The sequence below is a fragment of the Mastigoproctus giganteus genome, chromosome 10 (genome assembly GCF_048544385.1).
Source record: "Mastigoproctus giganteus isolate SK-2022 chromosome 10, ASM4854438v1, whole genome shotgun sequence".
In the NCBI taxonomy this organism is placed as follows: domain Eukaryota; kingdom Metazoa; phylum Arthropoda; class Arachnida; order Uropygi; family Thelyphonidae; genus Mastigoproctus; species Mastigoproctus giganteus.
In genome coordinates this window covers 174177192-174198992 of record NC_143584.1, presented here as the reverse complement: position 1 = coordinate 174198992, position 21801 = coordinate 174177192, and the positions used below count along the sequence as shown (strand labels likewise).

At 39.3% G+C, this 21801-nt stretch overlaps 1 protein-coding gene across 3 annotated transcripts in view; it reads left to right on the top strand.

Moving 5' to 3' along the window:
* The window catches only part of LOC150079537 (neuronal acetylcholine receptor subunit alpha-10-like), a 286051-nt gene extending 265578 nt beyond the window's left edge, over positions 1-20473 (top strand). For 2 of the 3 annotated variants that reach the window (XM_090382657.1, XM_090382658.1), the window contains exons 7-8: positions 4560-4753; positions 20015-20473. In XM_090382657.1, the coding sequence (XP_090238783.1) occupies positions 4560-4753; positions 20015-20365 (545 nt within the window). In that variant the 3' untranslated portion in view covers positions 20366-20473. Of the gene's footprint in view, positions 1-4559; positions 4754-10456; positions 10472-20014 lie in introns of all 3 variants that reach the window. The other variant, XM_090382659.1, reaches the window with a different exon arrangement.
* Positions 20474-21801: the final 1328 nt, after the last annotated feature.

Sequence of the window (21801 nt, the reverse complement as noted above, 5' to 3'; positions counted from 1 at the left end):
CTGTAAAGTCACAGTCTCTTAAAGCAGCAGCAACATCATGTGATCTGTGTACTGGTGCATCGTCCCGAAGAAGCAGAACACCCCTGGAAAGTCTTCCACGGCGTTCCTCCTTTATGACATCCCTTAGACTGTACAGTACGGATACATATGACTCCCCAGTGACTGTCTGCTTGTGTTCTAAGTAGCGAATGTACAAAATTCCCTCAGCATCCCAAAAATGGTGGCCATAATCTTGCCAGCTGAAGGTTGTGTCCGAAATTTTTTAGGTTGGGGAGAATCTTTGTGCTTCCATTGCATTGATTCTTGCTTGGTCTCAGGATCCCAGTGATGAACCCATGTTTCATCACCCGTAACAATTCTGGAGATGAAAGTGTCAGGATCCCTTCCATAAAGCTCTAGATTCTCCTCACAACACCGTACTCTGAATTGCTTCTGTACAGTGGTCAGAAACCTAGGGACTCACCTTGCACTGACCTTAGTCATCCCCAAAAATTAAAAAATTCATGGAGGATGGTTATAATTGTTCCCTCAGATATGTCATATTCCCTAGAGATTTGTGACACCTTTAAATGTCTGTCATTCAACACAAGTGTTTCGACAGCTTGGCACATTTCTAGAGTGGTCGCTGTCACAGGCTTCCTAGACGTGGATCATGTTCGATGAACTCTCTACCCAACTTTAATTGTTTTGACCAGAATTTCATCTGGTACTCTGATGTGCACTGTTGCCATACACAGCCACCGTCCTTTCGTGAATGGCCTTTGGCCTATTTCCTTCACTGTTGAGAAACTTGATGACTGAACGATGCTCCGATATCAACAAATTCATAATTTGATACAGGTGGCTTCCTTTTTTCTGTTACAGCAGCACAACCTAAAAACATAGTGGGATCAAAATTAGTATGATTCAAGTTGAGATATGCAAGAACATGATGAATCATTGAAATATAACTAAGGGAAGTACCTTAGGTAGATAACTTATTGAACGCTCCCTCGTACACTCAAAATGCTCTTATACTAAAGTACACTCTGCATATAATGAATTCAAGATGGCCACCGTAATGTCATCTTATGACCATCTTTAAGATTCTATCCAAGAAAAATTACTACACCAGAGCCTGCTCTGTCAGTGTGTTACAATACAGTTCCATCTCCTCTATCTATATTAGTAATCTTCGGCACCCAGAAGCCTACTAATCTTAAGATGTTAATATATTTTCTTCCCAGATCCAAACTGCCCTACACCTTCTTTCAGCACTAGTCCTAAATATGGGTAACTGAATACGGTATATAAATAAAGTACTTTAATAAAATTTTCCTATATCCACTCCCTAGCTTGCCCGGGCGCCACTGTTTTACACATTTTAAACTAGAGTATGAGGAAGAAGCCAAAATGCAGAAGGTTACAGACTCACGGTGACCTTAAAAACGTTCAAAAATTTTATTTCTATACTTCTAGCTGTAATATGATCTAGCCTTAAAAATTATATTATCTCTACCCTCTCCAAGAAAACTATTAGAATTATCAATCTAGATCTTCAGATTCTTACCACAACTGGCCAAATCTTAAAATGTATCATAACCTTGAAATTTCCTCTATCTTCATATCAGTCAATATAGGCAGAACATTTATGTCAGCCATTAGAGCTGGTGCCATAGAAGTATTATTATTACAAAATCTACTTACCACAGAGAAACCAAAGAACTGTCAGAGCCCAAAATTTTCTTCTACACTCACCAAGTGTTCATCTGTTTCCTCGATAACCTTTTTAATAACTACTTAGCTTTTAATCCGCTTTCAATTTTATCAATAAACAAGAGCATGAAAATACATGACAATCACAGAGTCAGTGAGTCCGAAAAAAATTCAGATTGATCGGTTGATCGGTTTTGGGTTTTATTGGCGCATTAGCAACTAAGGTTATAATGCACCAATATGTACAGGGTGTCTATAAATGGTGGGAACACTTTCAATAATTTATTGCACATGGAGTAAGAGAGATACTATTTACTTATTTATACCACGTGAAAGAGAAAACATGAAAGTTTCCCAGTTGTTACTGCCGAGTCGTGTAGTTTCATCATTCACCGTCATTTGGCGTTACCTGTCGTACCTCTACCACACACATAGCCTTGTTGAAAGATGGCGGCTTCCTGTCCCAAGAAGGCATTTTGTGTGCTACTGGTTGATAAGAACAAGTGTGCAACAGACGTTCAAAGGAAATTTCTAAGTGCGTACGTTAAAGAGCCACCAACCAGGAAGGCTATTTAGAAGTGGCATAAGCAATTTGTAAAAATGGGTTGCTTGTGTTTGGGAAAGAGCAGTGGCCGGCTAGAGTTACTGTTGATAATGTGGAACGAGTGAGGGAGACATTCACAAGGAGCCCCAATAAATCAGTGCAGAGGGCATCACGTGAGCTGCAAATGCCAGTCCCGACAGTATGGAAGGTTCTTCGTAAAAAACTTTCTATGAAGCCGTATAAATTGCAATTGGTGCATATGTTAAAGGAAGACGACAAAGAGAAGCGTTTCCAATTTTGTTGTGTCTTTTGTTGCAAGGACCGACAGAAGAACATGACGATTCTTTAATCGCGTAGTGTTTAGCGATGAGGCCACATTTCACACCAATGGGAAGGTCAACCGGCACAATTGTCAAATCTGGGACACCCAGAAATCTGAAGAGATAACTGAATGTGAGCATGATTTGCCGAAGGTGAATGTTTTCTGCGCCTTGTCACGAAGAAAACTATACGGACCTTTCTTCTTTGCTGAGGGCATTTTAACTGGGCTGTCCTACCTCGATATGCTTCAACAATGGTTGATGCTTCAAGTTCAGGAAGATAGCGATGACTTTATTTACCAGCAAGACGGGGGACCCCTCCCCACTTCCATAATGGCATTTGGGCCTACCTTAAAACCGAGCTACACAAGCACTGGATCGGGCGTGCTGGAGAAAGGGACGAATGTTTCTTGAAATGGCCGCTGAGATCACCGGACTTAACTCCGTGTGATTTCTTCTTGTGGGGATCGTGTTTATGTACCACCTTTGCTACGTGACGTCCAGGAACTAAAGCAGAGAATTGAAGAAGCTACCACTACAGTCACACAGGATATGCTGGACAGGGTATGTCAAGAGTTCGATTACCGTGTGGACATTTGCCGTGTCACACGTGATTCCCACACTGAATCGTTGTGAAGTGATGTGATGTAAAAAAAACTTTGACATTTTCTCTTTCACAAGGTATGTATATGACATTGATATCTGTCCTAGTCTTTGTGCAATAAATCACTAAAAGTGTTCCCACCATTTATAAACACCCTGTATAATAATTTTGGAATGAATTAGATGGTTACCTTGTCGGAATGGATGTAGTATGAATATTCTGTTTTATTTTATTTATTTATTTTTGGTTGTATGCAGAGAAAGTCCACTTCTTCAGCCTTATTAATTAATAGGAAATACTATTGCTACACTGGAAAACGCCTAAGTTCAAATCCCGTCAATGACGCTAGGAATTTTTTTTTTTTTACTTTTTTTAAATCATAAAATGGAATTTTTATGGGCTGAGTTAGTTGGTCTCAGACGAGATTCCATGGTTTCTCTCGATCAGAAGATCCTAACCTTGTTGTTTTTTTTTTTTTTTTTTGCGTCTATAGTGGTGACTGGGCTTAATACGCCTCTAAAGGGTGTTTGTTATTACAGACTTTGTCACCTAATTTCTAATAATCATATTATCTTATGGCATAACAAAATATTAAAGAATATGTACTCTAGTAATTCAATGCCTAATAAAAGTAAAGCCATTATGGTTTTGTTTTAACGATGCGTGCAACGATGTTTGCCTTCCGCATGAAAATACAGTATATAGAATTACACTTTTGTTGTCGAGACTGGAGACATTTTTCTACGGTTTCGGGTACCAAGTTCAAATTCAAAAAACCCCCACCACCTCAGCTTCGTGCTGAGGTGGTGGGGGTTTTTTGAATTGGGAAATTCTTCTTTTTTTTTTTTTTTTCTAAAATTAGGTAAAGTGACCTTCACAACGCCTGCAATTTACGGACTGTATTAGTCTAGTATTGCGAATAAGTTCTATTCGAACTAATTTCAGCAACCCAATCCTAATGTCCTGTTAGCTAGCATAGTAGTTATGATCTCTGTTCATCTGCGCCTAGGTTGACTCCCATCTAGGCGGCAGGAACTTTTATGTTGTTTTTTTTTTTTTTAAACAGCATGGCCGTGTTAGTGGATCTCGGTGCGAAGGTTGCATGGTTTGTTTCCATAAACTCAAGTTTCTATCCAGCAAAATAAATTTTGGGGACCATTGGCTATGATCTGTCAATATCGAAAATAGCCTTAAGTAAGCAAACTTAAGAAAGATATCAGATGTTTATCGTTATCATATATTTTATCTGCAACTAATCTGTCAATGTTTAAATTCATTTGCTTTTCGTATTTAGGCACTCATGATCTAAATAGTAAATTATAAGATAAGTATTATTATAAATAACGAATAAAAATATTCGTATACAAAACCTCGCATTGTTCTGTTATAATTCCAGGTTTATATTATGCCGTAGTGATGACCTTGGTATCTCTAGCTACGGCCATGTCAGTGGTCACCCTGAATATACATCATCGTGGTATCCATGGCAGGGAAGTTCCTCCAGTTGTAAAGAAATTCGTTTTTGGAGTATTAGCTAGGGTGATGTTTATAAAAATAGATGTTCTTGAAACAGTAGACCCTGGAGGAAAGGTAAGAACTTTAAAATGTCTTTCTAGAACGAGTTAAATGTAACTTGAGAGAAAATATGTTCTAAGGGTGGTAATGCGGTAATAACATGACAATTGTTTTGAAACGCTAGAATGACTGTATAGAGCTATTGGAATTAAAAATAATATGCTCACACCTGCATTCACGAGACAGTGATAACACTCATCCACATATTTATAACTCAATCAAGACTGTACATACAAATTTTGGTTGCCAGACTTTTGTTCTACTCTTTTTTTTTTCTTTTTTTTTTTTTTTTTTTTTGTATGAGTAGCAAATTTTTAATCAGTGTGCCATGCCTGAAAAACTTTCCTCTTGACTTTTTCGCAGACGGACTTGGCTTCTTATTCGAAAATAAAATACTTTTTAAATCGATTTTTCTCTCAACTTTACTTCGCAGTAACTGACAGCCATACAGCCTTATTTTTATTTCTAAGATCTTGACCTCCACCAAAGGTCATCGTCTCCTTATTCTCAAACTGTAAGGTAACATGTCACTTGGCTCGGTCCTCAAATTAATTTAAATCTTTTTAATTTTAAGACACATCATTACTGTTCCTAAGTAATAATTGTCGTATAACAGGGGTCGGCTACTTGCGGCTCTTTAACTTTTAACCCATATGAAGCACAATTTGAAATGGAGTTAGAGGACTTAAAAATCAAGAACATGTGGAGTGAAAGTTTAAAATGCTTTAAAACTGAAATTGAGGTTTTGGAGAGGCAAAAGGCTGCCCTTGCAATTTTACACACACGGACGGCGATAGATGAGTTGAAAAACCAAGATTAAATTATGTTCGATGCGCGGAGTAGCTTACCGGACAAGTATATAAATTTGAAAATATTTGCGTTTGGACTTTTCTCAGATTTTGGTTCGACGAATTTCTGCAGGAAAATATTTTTGAACATGAACTATATTAGAAATAAATCAAGAAACCGTCTGAACAATACGAGTCTCTCAGCATGCTTAAAGATGAAAATTACGGCATACTCGTCTGTTGAGAGACTCGCTCAAGAAATTCAGCAGCAAAAGTCACATTAATTTGTACCTAGTTGGATGTTTGTTACGTTTTTTCAGTATTAATAAATAGTACTTCCAAAAATATATATATATTTTTAATAAAACACCTTCCCACTCTATTCCATTTCTTAAAAAACTTCCCCCTCCTCCCAGCTTGAGCTGAGGAATGGCTCTTCGGATTCTTTTTTTTTTTTTTTAATTAAATCAAAAATGGCTCTTCACTCAATAAAGGTTGCCGACCCCTGCCGTATAACAATGTACTAATTGGCAATTAACTCTTAAAAGAACCAGCGAATGAATCGACTCTTTTAAACTTCACACATTGATCGGAAGTTTAAAAGACTCGCACATCTTTTACACATCTATTCTTACAATTGTCTTGACCTTTTCTGTAATGAATGTACTAGGGCTAACTTGAAGAAAAAATTGAAAGCTGGAAAGCTAACATTTTCCAAAAGTCTATCCAACACATGCAAACATTATACAAAAGTTTTCAGCGGTTCTAATATTCAAACGCCATGGTTAATTACAAAAGAATCGTAGCATGTAATCAGGAATGATCATCTTAATATTTCGGAAAGGACTTTTTTTTTCTTTTTTTTTTATGTTTGATAATCAGAATGCTTAGCACAATTTAAAATAAACATGTCAACAGGGACGGCATTCCTGCCCACTTCAGACACTGGAGTAAATTTGTGATGGCTGAAGACGAGACCGCTATTAAGAGCAAGATTTGGTACGATAATTTAAACTTGGGCCGGCCAAGATAAAGTGGTCAGGGCGCAGGGCCATGAAGTAAGGAAGTTGAGAGTTCGAGCTCGTACGCTGGCAGAAAAACTGCACGGCCCATTATGTACAATAGCGCCCGAATACTGCTCTTAATTCCACATGTATATATTTTCGTATGTATGCAGCATGTTTGAGAGGCAACAACGGAAAGCAACACTCTTGATCTGATTATCATAAGGGGCTCTTCATGCATTAAGAATATCCATATAAAGGAACCACTAGTGGCAGTGATCATAACATATTGACGTGGGATCCACTTAAAGATATAACTCCTGTCAAAGATAAAGGAGAAGGGGTTTTTGCTTTCGTAAAGGCGACTACAATGGTTTTAGACAGTTTTTAAATTCTATTCAGTGGGTCGAACAGATGGTGTTACCAACAACAAATTCTAAAAAAATAAAGTAATCTTAGAAACTACTAAGCTTTTTATACCAACAAAGAGCGATTGTTCAAGGTTTAGACATAAATGGAGGTCAGATGAATTGATGAGACTGGTGGCAGAGAAGAAAAATGCGTAGGATGATTAAAAATGAGCAGACTGATATGGAAACCTACAGAAAGTACAAATCAGTCGGCAATCAGATCATTAAGGGGAAAGCGGTTAGGCAAGCTAACGCAGAAAAATTGTAATGGTAACTGCAATTATATGTTGTAATTTTAGCAATTTTTACGTATCATTAATTTATAAAAATTTGTCATTCATTTTTTGAACTAAAATTGCAGTATTGTAAAAATGTCAGTAACGTAAAATTAAATTTGAAATTTGTTAAGAATGTAAATTTAACTTGAAAACTGTTAAGAATGAAAATTTAAATTGAAAATTGTTTAGAATGTAAATTCGGAAAACGATAGAGGAACGGGATCAATATGACAGAATGGGATAAGAGATTTCAAATCAGAGTAGAAAAAAATAAATTCCAAAGTAGGAAGTTGTTCTTGTTATTTGAATAAATTTAAAATTGCTCTAGAAACTACTCCCCTTAGTTTAGCCCTAAATGGTTTGATGATGGAATCCGGCAAGGATCCTGAAATATCACCTTTGTAAGTTTAGGAATTAGGTCAAAACACTTAATTAATAAACTAATTTTACTAGATATGCGTGTTAGGCTCCAAAGCAATTATGCCTATGAAGCGTCAGTATATTTAGTCTGTAATTGCATGTGTGTTCTTCGGTGGGCTGGTGTTTGCTGTACTAAAAAGTAGAATTTCCAGAAAAAAATTTCTTTGCGTCATTCACAGGATTCTACGAGAAATTCAAGCCTTTTCCACCCAGTGTGGAAGAATGGTGATTATATTCACCGTGCTACCACGAGGTCCCTCAAAACGAGAGCATAAAATTCTCAGTGATTTGTAGACCTGAGAAAACGACAGAGGAACACGATGAATTTGACAGAATGGGATAAGAAATTTAAGTAACAGTAGAACAAAAATAGGAAATTTGATATTAGGAAGTAATTTGAGACACAAGGGCTGCGGAGACCATTTGTGCCTTTCATATTTCAGATTCTTTTTGCTGGAAGATTCTTTCCAGCAAACACCATCCAGCTTTCAACAACCTCAATATCAATCCTGAGAAGCTCTGCAATTACAAATCCTACAGAAAGGAAGTTGTCAGAAACTCTTACTTGCAAATACAGATGTAAGGATACAGTTTCAGCACCTTGTTCGGCCTGGCACGAGCCACTGGGCTTTAGGAAACCCTACCTCATCAAGAAGTAGGTGTCAGGATTGTCCTACCTACCCCACTCTAATCCCCACAGAAGAGACGACTGCTGGACAATTGAACTTTCAAATTTTTATTTTACTGTATCGCGGTCATTCCTGTTGTCATGTTGTTTCATATGCTGTACGTTGTTTGGCTGTAAATATTTGTGTTTATATAAATATGGTGAAACTCCCACTTGTGTGTGTTTAAGCAGAAGGTATGCTTCAATTGTCGCGGTATTATGTTCTTACCAGTTTACAGTAGTTAAGTCGTAAAAGCCTTTGCGAGTAATTAATAACTAAAGTATTTTATATTCCAGATAAAATGTACTTATAAATCAGATATCATGTATTTTAAAATTGTATTACATTTTGTAACATTTGTATATGTATGATCGCCCCCTAGCCAGTGGCTGTAACCGGGTGTTCTCCTAAGAGAAATAAACTGATGATAATCATAATAAACGGTATTGATGGGTGTACAGTTCAGTACTAGAATCGGTATACAGGTTGATTCCATTTAGAAAATTAAACAATTCAATGAACTTAGAATCGTCTCCTATTGTATTATACTAGTGTTTCAGAGACAAGATGTGTTTTTTTTTTTTTTTTTTTTTCATGAGATTATTTGTTTCGGTCTGCCATTTTTTAATCCATTGATCCAGGCGTGTTGCACCTGTAATAGATCTATAATTAGAGCGCCGAACTTTGATATGAGCGATATCTTGTAAACTGAGTGTTTTTTTTTTTTTTTTTTTTTTTTTTTTGCAGCGAGATCCACGTGCTCATTTCCTGGTGTTCTGCATGAGCAGGAATCCGGAAAAAAAAAAATAGCAGGTTCAGTTTGTAGGTTCAACCTACAAACTGGTAGGTTGAACCAGAATACATCTTATTTTGTTCATAATGGGATGAGCAAATACAGTACTTTTCTGTAAAGCAGATACTGTATAGCACTTCGCGAGTGTATAATACACTGCTCGACAAAATTAAGAAAACAAAATGTTTTTCATTAATATTTTATTGTGAACAGTGTCGCCGAAGGAGAAATATTTGATATAATAGGCATTCTGGAATGCAAATTCTGAGTATCAAATTGAAATCGATCTACTACCTTAAGGAGCCGCAGATTATACAAATTATTCATGCCTATAAAAAACACATGTTCTTAACACATCACTTCATTCCCGGTTTTTTTTTTTTTTTTGTTTTTTTTTTGTCTTTCTCAGTGGAATAGCTACATCTACAGTACTCAGGATGGAAAGTCATCTTCGTTTAGATGATTCTTTGAGATAGCGGGCCGTTGGACAACTTGAAGACGAGCAGTCGCAAGCGGAGGTGGCACGTTGGTTTAATGTGTCACACAGTGTCGTCTCCGTACTATGGAAGCAGTCTCAAATAACATCAAGACCGAGAAGAAGCGCTTCACTACATACTTGCAGCAGGTCTGGCAGGCTAGGTGGACACTCTCTACAAAAGGAGGTCACCAAAAAATTCATTCCTACAATAGCAACAGTATACCCGAAATTTCCCACATGGTTCTCCTCTGGCCTATACGTCACTTTTTTGTTAACCGGCTATGGATCTATGAGAGGAAAGCTCACTGCACTCGGGATCACCGAAAACCCACAATGCCTCTGTGGTTCCCTCGAAAGTTTGGACCACCTGATGTACGAGTGCGATACATTACCTTCCTAAAAACTAAGCCCATCCTCGAAAGAGAAGACTATGTCGCCTTTACGCGCTATGCACAAGACTTATTCGCACGACGGAAGACCCTAACATGGATATAGTCACTATCTAGATCATCATAAAAAGAACCCCAGGGGCTCACATCTGGTGAATATGGGCTTGGCACACCCAGGGTCCTGAGCTGGATCTCATTATTCTTCTCTTTCTTGGTGATACCCTTCCATTTTTGATTCTCTCTCTCTCTCTCTCTCTCTCTCTCTCTCTCTCTCTCTCTCTCTCTCTCTCTCTCAGGGTAACTCAGGAAATTTTTTTTTTTTTTTGGCTGGTGCAGCATAAGCCTCAGGCTTTCTTGCACCATGTAGCTAATAATAATAATAATAATAATAAAAACAACTAAGAGAAGACAACCATCTATATTTTGGGAATCAATGCAGAGGCCTATCAACAAATGAGACTACACCACCACCAAATCTGAGAAGATCCAGTATAGGACAACCACAGTTGCATCCCTACTGATTTACAGATCACCGGATTGGACTTTAACTACCAAACTAGACATCAGCATTGAAATTGACATCACGACCGGACCTGCATGAGAAGAGTAAGAAGATTGTGCCAAATGGCGATTACGCTTGTGCGCCCTTGCACGGCAACTTTTCTCCACTCCCATCCCCTATTTTCGCCTGATGGATGTATTCCATTGTACCTGGGGGATGCCTTCTTCTTCATTCCCCATACTTCTACCTGTTCTTCCCCTTTCTTGACTCTAAAGCCCACACACTCTCTAACTTTTTTTTTTTTACATTGGTCTCTGTCAGGAAGCTTAGGCGGCCCTAGCTGAGACTAGCCAAAGAATAATGGGCAGCCTGGCTACCTCCTAGCGGTGTGTGTGCGGGCAACGTGGGGTCCCACCAGGAGCCTTACAGCCAAATGCCAGGACATCCAACAGAACCCAAAACAAAACTATGTATTCAGCACAGAACACTTTTCTGGCATTTACAGTAGTTCTGTATTTCTTCATTGTGTACATATGGCGCTGATGTGGGAAACCACAGGCGGCGTCTGACCCTAATACTATGCACACTATATATGTGGAAACATTCTGTCAAATTTTCAAAATGTTCAAATTCGAACCGCTTACTTCTCAGCCTAATCACTGCGCGGTAGCACAGTGGCGACGAACTGTAATGGGCTTTTTTTCACTCCGTGGCTGAGTTAGTCGGTCTCAGGCGTAGATAGCAAGATTTTTTTCCCCAGAAACTGGGGTTTTTCGTTCAGCAAACAGACAAATCGACCATAGAACACACACAATTAACAGACATAAGACACAGCACGGCAGATGAATTTAATTATTCAGGTGGCCTAAATATAATAGTTTTTAGTTTTAGTTCTCGGCCTAGTCAATTTCCAGCACTTTCCACAAATATCTTTTTTTTTAAATATATATAGGTCCTAGCCACTGCAATCTCAGGAAATTAGGGGGCAGGACCTGCCAGAGTACTTACTAAAAATACTGGTGTGCCTCCACGGGGCTAAGTGTGGGCAACAGTGGGCCTCAATAGGGGTCTAACGACTAAATGGCCAGATGAACTACGGTACATGACACTACTCTTAACAATATCCAAACACTTTTAAATCTCTGGCCTATACGGTGCACTGTAGCACACGACAATGTAAACTACGCGGAGATGGGGGAAACTCCTGGTGCCGTTAGACACTAAACACACTATACACTTTATTGAAGCAGTTTCAGGAGACATTACAAGAAGAGCTGGCCAAGGTCGCCCGAGGGCTACTTCAATCAGAACAGACCGTTATCTGGCTCTAACAGAAAGACGGAACTCTACGATGTCCTGTCATCAACTGTCTCTTGAGGTTGCTGAGGTCACAGGTGAAAACATTTCCAACCAGACTGTGTTAAGAATGCTCAATTCAAGTGGACTCTATGCAAGGAAGCCAGGTGGTTTGTATCCCATTATCAAGGTAGCATATTCTAACGACTTGGCAATTTTTGGAGAGTCACGGCCTCATTTAGAACGTGCAAATAATGTTCTACAGGATTTGGACAACCGATGTGTTGTTCATAAGTTAAAAATTTCAATTAATAAAACAAAGCAGATGATTCTTAAGGGAAATTTAAATTTAAATAACCATCCTACCTTAAAACTGAATAACCAAACCATTAAATTAGTCAGAAATTATAAGTATCTTGGTATTATCATGGACGATCGGTTCAGTTTCATCGCTCATGCCCGGTATCTTGTTCGAAAAATTAAAGTACTGACTGGAAAGATCGTGAGAATCTCCAAGAATGTATGGGGTATAAAACCTGTCACTTTAAAGATGTATTACAAATGTGTCTTCTTACCCATTATTTGCTATGCTGCTGGCGCTTGGGGCTTCCGGATAAATAATAACTCAGTTAGAAAATTTCTTACTCAGGCTCTGCGCTTTTTTATTCTGTTCATAACTAGAAACTGCAGAACTATGTCTACGTTAGCTCTATAGGTACTGAATGGAAGGCTTCCTATCCAGTATGAGGTCATTTATCATTACTTACAGTTTTTTCGTAGGAAGGCTATTCCTGCAAGGTTAGGAGAGTATGGTATAGATTTGGATATGCCTGTCAAGGAAGATAACGAAAGAATTAGGAGAGAACTTATAAATAGTTGGGAGTCTTCATGGACGGGTGCTGATTTAGGTAGAGCTACATTCAGATTGTTTCCAAATGTGTCAGAGTTTCCTAAGCAAATGGTGTCCTGGTTTTTTCCAGGCCTAAATTTATCATTTCTCCTTTCAGGGCATGGCAATCTGAACTCCAAGATGTTTGCTTTGGGGTTGGCTGCCTCGCCATTTTGTATGTGTGGTGTCCCAGAAACAACAGAACACTTAGTTTTTAACTGTAACTTGTACGTAGATCTAAGACAGGAATTAGAAGTCCTGACTGATGTTTACCTGGAGGATGAATTACCTCGTTTGGTAGAGACTAAGGAAAATTATATGGTTTTCTCTAGTTTTGCAGATAAGGTGTTTAAAAGACTTTTGGGTAGAAATCACTAGAGTTTATTAATATAGTGTGGTTTTGGTTTTCACCTTGTTCTGGAATTGGTACGAGTTTTCTTATTCTAACTGATCTTTTGAAGCTCTGTTCCTTGTTGAACAGGCTGGAATTAGGTTATTTTACTTAGGATTTAAGGTAGACATAACGAACTGATAGTTTTGTTAATGGTTTTGATTTGGTTTGAAGACAAAGTATGAGTGAACATATTTGGGTTGCCTTGATATAGGTCAACCGATAGAACTGATTAGGACTGGGAAATATTGAAATGGTTGTCTTAATTCCACACATACAATTTGTGGTTACTTGAAGTCCTTGAAGACTGACTATATAATAACACAGCTGTCGGATTGTCTATAGGAAGTTACCACGTAAACGAAGAGGTAATTTGCGAATGAAGTTAGTATAGTTATGATGCTGTTGTGTCAAGGAGTTTAATGATAAATAAATTGTGTTAGTATTGTGGTGGATCTGTGTTAAGTTGGCAGTAGATGTTGGATATAGACCAAGGTTACATAATGGTTCTACATCCAAATGTAAAAGTGTAATTTTGTATATAGTTATTCTTTAATTGAAGCTAAGATGTAAAGGAGTGCAAATTTTAATTAATTAGTATTTAACCATACAAAAGAAGATTTTTTGGCTAAGCTCCCTAATTCAGATGAGCTATTTATCTTTGATGTTTAAGTATTATGTGTATGTTGCTGTTGTGTCAAGGAGTTTAATGGTAAGGGAATTGTGTTGTTTGTATTGTAGTGACTGTGTTAAGTTTGCGGTAGATGTTCGATATAGACCAAGGTTACATATTGGTTCTACATTCAAATGCAAAAGTGTAATTTTGTATATAGTTATTCTTTAATTGAAGTTAAGATGTAAGTGAGTGTAAATTTCAAATAATTGGTATTTAGCCATACAAAAGAAGTATTTTTGGCTAAGCTCCCTAATTCAGATGTGCTATTTAACTTTGATGTATAAGTAAAATTTGTGTTACTGTTGTGCCAAGGAGTTATTCGTGAATTGAAGTTAAGATGTAAATGAGTGCAAAATTTGAAAGATTTGGTATATAGCCATACAAAAGAAGGTTTTTTTTTTTTTTTTTTTTTTGTTAAGCTCCCTGATTCAGATGAGCTATTTAATTTTGATATTTAAGTATAATGTGTTGAAATTGCTGTTTTAGCTCCATATAGTGCTAGCCATTCCAGTGTGGTTCATATTTGGTTGGAAGGATCTTTATTTGGATTTGCTCTGGTCTGGCCTCTGTTTTGTTGTGCCAGGGATTGGTTTGTCTTTTTGTTATAAGGCAATATGAGTTTTTTTTTTTTTTTTCCATGATTACTGTACATATAAGATAAATTTTTGGATGATTTCCAGATCATGCCCAAATTGTGATGTAAATAGCGTATAGGTTGTTGCGACAGGACTGTTGTTTACTAGTCACTCTGCTGCTACTTTTTTTTTTCAAGAGGATGTCTCCTTCTTCTTCTCCCACTGTCTGGCCTTTTTCCTTCCCCTCCCTTTCCCGCACTTCTCCTTCTATTTCCCTTTCTCCGTTCATTCAATCTTTGAGATTTCAAGTCCTCTTGAAATCTCAATAAGAGTCTCTACGTGGCTTGGAATGGGAGTCAGGGAGCAAGGGGCCAGGTGTTCCATACCCCATGGCTGCGAAATACCAGGTGCCGGTACTCAACACCCAACATAACGAAACCCACGCGTACATTACATAACACACACACACACAGTTGCCGGCCTTGGCCTAGTGCCTTCAGAAGCTACAGCGGCGTATAGGGGAAACCCTGGAGCCCGCAACAAAGTAAAAAAAAAATAATAATAATAAAAATAAATCCCATTACCCCTGGGTGACCCTAATATAACATTTATCATCCCATTAACCCCAAAACACTGCAGAGCTCGTCGAAATTGATACCATGAACATGTAACTAGGAGCTCTGACAAATAGGGTACAGTTGTTCTCTGATGTGTCCCGTTTTAGCCTACAAACAGATTTTAGACGTGATTTCAGCTGGAGACAACGAGGAATGCGATACCATCCTCAACGTCAAAGGAAGGGACACTTACGGTGTCCCTTCCTTTGATGAAGGGACACCGTTACGAAGGGACACTTAGTTAATGTTCTCGTGTGGGGCAGAATAATGATCACCGACCGCACTGTCATGTTTTTGATAGGGGTACCGTAGCTGCGAAAAGGTACGGAGAACAGATCCTCAAACCTTATGTACGACTTTTTAGGGGTGCGGTTGGCCCAGATTTTCTTTTCATGCACAATAACGTCACTGTACATAGAGCTCATGTGGTGGAGGAATATCTTGAAGCTGAAGATATCCAACGATTACCGTAGCCAGCATGATCACCAGACTTAAATTCGATCGACCATGTGTGGGACGCCCTTTGGCGTCGCATTGCAAGCTGACAGCAAACTCCTCGGTCACTTGGTGAGCTAAGCGTCTACTTTGGTGGAAGATCGGGATTTTTTACCACAAAATCTCATAGACACTCTTATATCGAGTATGGTTCAGCGCTGTCAGGCCTGTTTTGCCGCTGGAGGGGATCATACGCCGTGCAGATGTCATGTGACTATATTTTTGAGATCTTGTATTGACTTCTGTAATGTGACCTTTTTGGTAGTTGTATAAGAATTATTTAAAAATTACAACCTCTATAAATGTCCCTTATACTTGTCTCCTCATTTCATCGTTATTCTATGGTACACGACTATACCCAATTTTGTCCAGCTTCATTGCAAGCTGCACGAGTTACACAATGTTTTCTAAGTGTTCTGTTAATTTTGTCGAGCAGTGTACAAGTATTATATGCTTTAAAATGATGAGATATGCAAGTTTTCTACTGCTACGTGTATAGCATACAGTTAAGCAGTATAATTGCTGCAATCAGTTGGGAGTTGCACAGAGGTGGTGTTGGTTGAAAATAGTACAACTATGCAAGACTGTTCCATTGGTATGTACACTCCCCTACCATTAATAGCTGAACAAACATCGGTTGTTAGTTGATCACGTCCTAATAAAGAAGCATGTGCCAAACTCAACTAGAAATATGCTTGTAGGCCTTAGAGGAGACAGTAGTACGATTGTGAATGCAAGATACCGCGATTAATGGATTTAACAGACTTACAACGCGGAATGGTAATAGGGTGCCACATAAGCAATCGGTCAGTACATGACACTTCAACAGTACACTCGGTAAACCTCCAAGCTGATGGAACATGACAGGAATGCCCTCCAAAAAATCGTTAGCTCGGAACGGTTGTCGAAGTAGTCGCAACACACACACACACACACACACACACACACACACACACACACACACACACACACACACACACACACACACACACAATCTCAGCGAGAGACGATTGGGACACATGTCAGCACCAGTACAGTACAGTACAGTACGCTGCATGTGGGTTATCATGGTCGTGTAGCCGTCCACAAACCACTAAACACTTCGACTAATGCCGGATGCCGTTGTTGTGTGAGTCTGCCATTGTTTTGGAGGGATGAGTCACAGTACATGGTCTACCAGGCTGACGGTAGTGCCTGGGTGTGGCAGATGCCCAGAAAAAGCTACCTTCCAGACTGCCTCGTCCCAAAATTGAAGTTTGGCAGAGGCAGTGCGAAGGTCTGGAGCTATTTGGCGTGGGACCACTGATTATTTGGACAAAACCATGAATGCTGAGGACTATCTAGACGTTCTGGAATAGTACAATATCTATGTTGTGGCAGCAAGGTGGGGAACAACTGGCCAGCCCGGAGCTTTTACTTATAGAGATCCTGTCGAGAACGTCTAGGATGAACTAAATTATCGGGTGCATGTGGGGAGAGGTTGCCCAAAAAACAGAGCTGAGGTGGTCACCGCATTGAAGGCCGAATGGCGGATAATATCGAAGGACTTAAAAAAATGGTTTCAAGTATTTCACGAAGGCTAGAGGCTATTATGAAGGGTAAAGATATCAGCACGCGCCTATTAGTGTTTCTGTAAGTAAAAGTTATCTGCAGATATGCAGGTGTCCGGATATTAATGGTAGGGCAGTGTATTTTACAGAACTGCGAATAGTTCCGCACATGTGCTTCATGTAATTGCTTAAGTTCAAAGTTCGCAAGTTTAAAGTTTACTCAACTGACTGAAATCATTAACAAAGAATGGTACCTACTTAAACCAAGAGGAACAATGTTTCTCCTTTCTTGAAAGATTTTATCAAAATGAAAGCGTTGTGCTAGCTCCTCCAGCCTTATACTACACTGATGTGCAAAATTTAAGGACAGTCAGGTTTTCACCTGTAGCTTCTCATAGGAGTGGCGTGGATATGGGAAAAACATACAAAAGGAACCTCGTGAGCTACAGAAATAATGAAGAAAACAACACCGACACAACAACGGAAACAAAACGGTACAGAGGGACTTTATTCAAAAATGGCAACATAGCACTGGCTGCCATGATACAGATGATCACTGCCAAAGATAGAACAAAGGGAAGAGGTGGTCCTCAGTAGGAGATATGGCCACCCCTAGTGTCATTGTAGGCTTTGCACCGCCTGTCCATACTTAGAACAATGTTGTTGATAAGTTCTTGCGGTAACATCGTCCATTACTCTGTCAGCGCCATCTTCAGCTGGTAAACATTTTTGGTGGGTGTGGACGTGCCGCTAGCCGTCTCCCCAGAGCGTCCCATATATGTTCGATGGGATTTAGATCGATAGAACGGGTAGGCCAATCCATATGAACAATGTCCTCACTTTCCAAAAGCATATTAACAGCTGCAGTGCAATGGGGTGTGGCGTTATCATCCATAAACACGAATTCGGGGCCAATGGCACCTCGGAACAGACGCACATGGGGAAGGATTACCTCAGTACAGTAGCGTGCACAGGTTACAGTATCGCCTTCCAGTATCTGGACTTGTGTACGTCCATCCAAGATAACGCCTCCCCAAACGAGAACACCTCGACCGTCATATCGATCATTTTCGGTGATGTTTTCAGGGTGATACCGTGTGTCAACCTCTCGCCAGATTAGCTGACGTCCAGAATCACTGCTGAGACTGAATCTACTCTCGTCAGTAAAGAGTACCTTACCCCATTGCGCTGCTGTCCAGTCCTTGTGTTCGATGCACCACTGTAAACACAGCGTCTTCGATGGGCAGGTGTTAAAGGGACACAGCGTACTGGCCGTCGGGCAAACAGTCCACTTTTGTGAAGTCGCCTGGCCACAGTTAACAGAGATATCCTGCATCCTGTGCTCCTGTGCAGCTGGTTTGCCGTGGATCTCGCTGTCTGGTGTCGGTCCCTCTTGGCCTGTAGGAGTATATAGAGATCATCATTGGACGTTGTTTTTCGTGGACGACCTTCGAACGGCTGTACCTGTTTCTGAAGGCCGACCACACACGTGAGACGATGCTATGGGCGATACCAAACTCTGCAGCCACACTCATCGCACTTTGACCTTCCTCGAGCTTCCCAATTATTCGACCCCAGTAAGTCATCCAGACGTTGTCTACTGGCCATTTCGTTGTCTGTAGCACTGTATGAAACCAATCGAATGTCTGTAACAATCGTGCTCACCATTCGGTAATTTGCACACAACTGCTGCTTTTATCTGTTTATGTGAGCCCTCTCATCACGATTCAAATTTTTGCATGTGCACCAACTTTCTACTGAACGGCCACCAGAGTTATGCAAATCGCCACAAAAAAAACAAAACAAAACTATTATATTTAGGCCACCCGAATAATTAAATTCATCTGCCGTGCTGTGTCTTATGTTTGTTAATTGCGTGTGTTCTATGGTCGATTTGTCTGTTTGCTGGAAGAAAAAAAACGCCAGTTTCTGGGGGGGGGGGAAACCATGCTATCTACGCCTGAGACCGACTCATTCATCCACGGAGTGAAAAAAACCCATTAAAGTTCCTCGCATCATCGACGGGATTTGAACTCGGGCCTTTTCCACCCAGTGTGGGGAGGACGGTGACGATACCACTGTGCTACCGCGCAGACTGCAAATCGCCACAGGCTGTTTCGTTTTATTTTGTGGTTGTAACCTTTAGAAATAGTGTTGGTCAATAAGTTTTGCACACCAGTGTAGCATGTTTATTCGCCGTGGATTTATTTCTGAAATGCGTTGTCCATAGCAATCAAAGTGATGTGGGAGAGCAAGATGAAATCGCCAGCTCTCCAATGCTCTTCACTCACACAAACAGATTCGATCATTCTAATAGTTTCCTTCCGAACGAAATGCTCGACGCCCCTCAGTAAAACAGATGATGCGTTTGTGAAAAAGAAAAATACAGCAAGCACACTTTCCTTACCATAGACCTCCTTCCCTCCTGAACTGCGTATCCTCCTGAAATACATCATCCCTTCTAAAGGACTGTAAACAGCTCTCCAGGTCCACCCATGGTTTACTGGTTCCAGCAAAGTTAGAAACATGGTGTCCACCCAAGTTAGAAACCACTGTAATCCTCACATGTCTTATTGCCCTATTAACGTAATTATCATTTATTATTCATGTCTTTGACAGCATTACTCAGATTGTAAATACCTGGCGTTCCTTAGCCATATATTTTTTATGTACGGCAGTAAAGATTATATTTATTTATTTATTTATATTGTACGTTTGTTTTTCCTTTCTTCTGTTGCGAGACAGCAGTTACAGTTCTACTGGAGTCACTGCAATAATTCAGCAACTCCATCAGAATTTTGCATTTTACAAGTCGTGCATTCTGTAAACCTAGCATTTTAAACGCTGTTGTCATTGAAATTAAAGCCTTTTCAAACGCAGCAGTTGAAATTCTGCATGATGCTATTGCAGCGGATTATATCTGCCAAACACGTTACAGAATTAAGGAAAAGCGCTTGTTCAGTTAGTCATAATATTTGAAAGTTGCACTTCTTTTTTATTGATTAAATTATTTTGGTGCAATTTACTTATTTGAATAGTAGCTTTATCTATTTGCAGCAAGCTTTCCATAGAGTCACAGCTAAAATACTGCCTGAAAAAGAGTTCTGTGAAAATGGAGGGATTTCCCCAAAACTCAGGCCAAATTCTGTCAATAGTCTACAGAGGGCGGTGCGCACCCCACTAGAAAACTTTGAGAGTCAATTTCTACGTGTATTGGACAAAGTGTATAACACCATCGAAAAAAACGAATCGCGTTTGGCCGAGCAAGATCGCAGAGACAAAATCAAATCAGAATGGCAACAGGTGGCACTAGTGATTGATCGCTTTTTGCTATGGGTGTTCGTAGTCTCGACGCTAGGAACTACGTTTGGTATCCTGTCTATGTCTCCTCACGCTCGCCTGTATTGAGCAAGTTTGATAAAGACATTTTATAGAACTTTAGCTGAACGGGTTGAACAAATACCCTACATGTCTATCAGAACTTTTGGATAGCGCTTCAGGTTTGTAAAGTCTAAAGTGGACAAATTCTTTTAAACAGTTCACGTTCACAGGTAAGTAAATCAATGAAATTTAGACAGTAATTAGCAATTTAATTTTAACAAAAGAGCATTGAAAATGTTAAACCCTAAAAGAAGTACTGGTGAAAGAATAAGTAATTCGAATTTGAGGGAGCAAAGCAGCACTCGTCTACAACAGGATTAGAAAAAAAAATCTTGTTTATACTCCTGCACGACCACCAGGTCAGTGGAGTTTACAATAAATCAATCAATACAAACGCTTATCCTATTTAGTAGTCACGGGCTCGTACCCCAGTCCACTCAAAGAGCGTGAGCCACAATACTCGCGCTCCTGACCACTCGGCTACGGGCGACAAAACAGTTCATGGATACATTTTTACTTAATATTAAGATGGTTAAAAAGGATAAGTCCGAAAAATTGAACAACAAAAAGCGCTAGGCCTACAGACGTATATGAGTTTGGGATGACGTAGTTCAAACCCACGTGACCTAAATAAATACGGTGACTCTTCTGACCTCACGTTGTTGCCCCGAAGCATAAACAGAAAATTTATTATTTTTATTTAAAAAAATTATATAAAGGATGTTTTAATATTTGGTCATATGCATGACTTGAAGCAATATGCACCACCTAATACAGATGAAACACAACTGCGGAAAGCCTGAACTAGCGAAAAGATATCGAAGATGGGGCTTAGTCATACGCATTGAACGTTTCAAAAATCGGGGCGTGCAAAACTAAAGAGGATGGCGACATTAACTCGTAATACATTTTGTTCTAGTGTGATTTTGATTTATGTCAGTTCAATAAGCATTTTTATCAACTAAATAATGTTTGTGAATTGTAGTTACTCAATTCGCATTGCCTGGTGGTACCAGGCATCCATTCATAGATTAATATATTTCCTTATTTTTCTTCGGTTACTTATCATTAGTCTTAAAAAGCTTGCAATTACTTAACTGCCTCGTTACGAGAGAGGCCGAAACTGGGGAGAAAATATCTTTCCCCCCAAGGCTAAAGGAAAAACATGGACTTTGAAAGCTTTCCGCATGTTAAAAAGCGAAGTCCATCGTTCAAAGTAACGTATTCAGATGATAATAATGACCATAAAGAGATAGAAAGTAGAGGCAAACAATCAAGCTTACCCGACTTCTTTGATAATATTTCACTTCTTCAACAACGAGCCACTAAGTAAAATCTCTCCATTTATTATCTGCTGGCTCGCCAAAAATGGTAAAAAAACTTAAATTCGGAGAACTCTTGGCAGAAACATTCAATCAGAAATATGCTGCTGCATTTTTGATACTCTCGTCCTTCGATGGAGT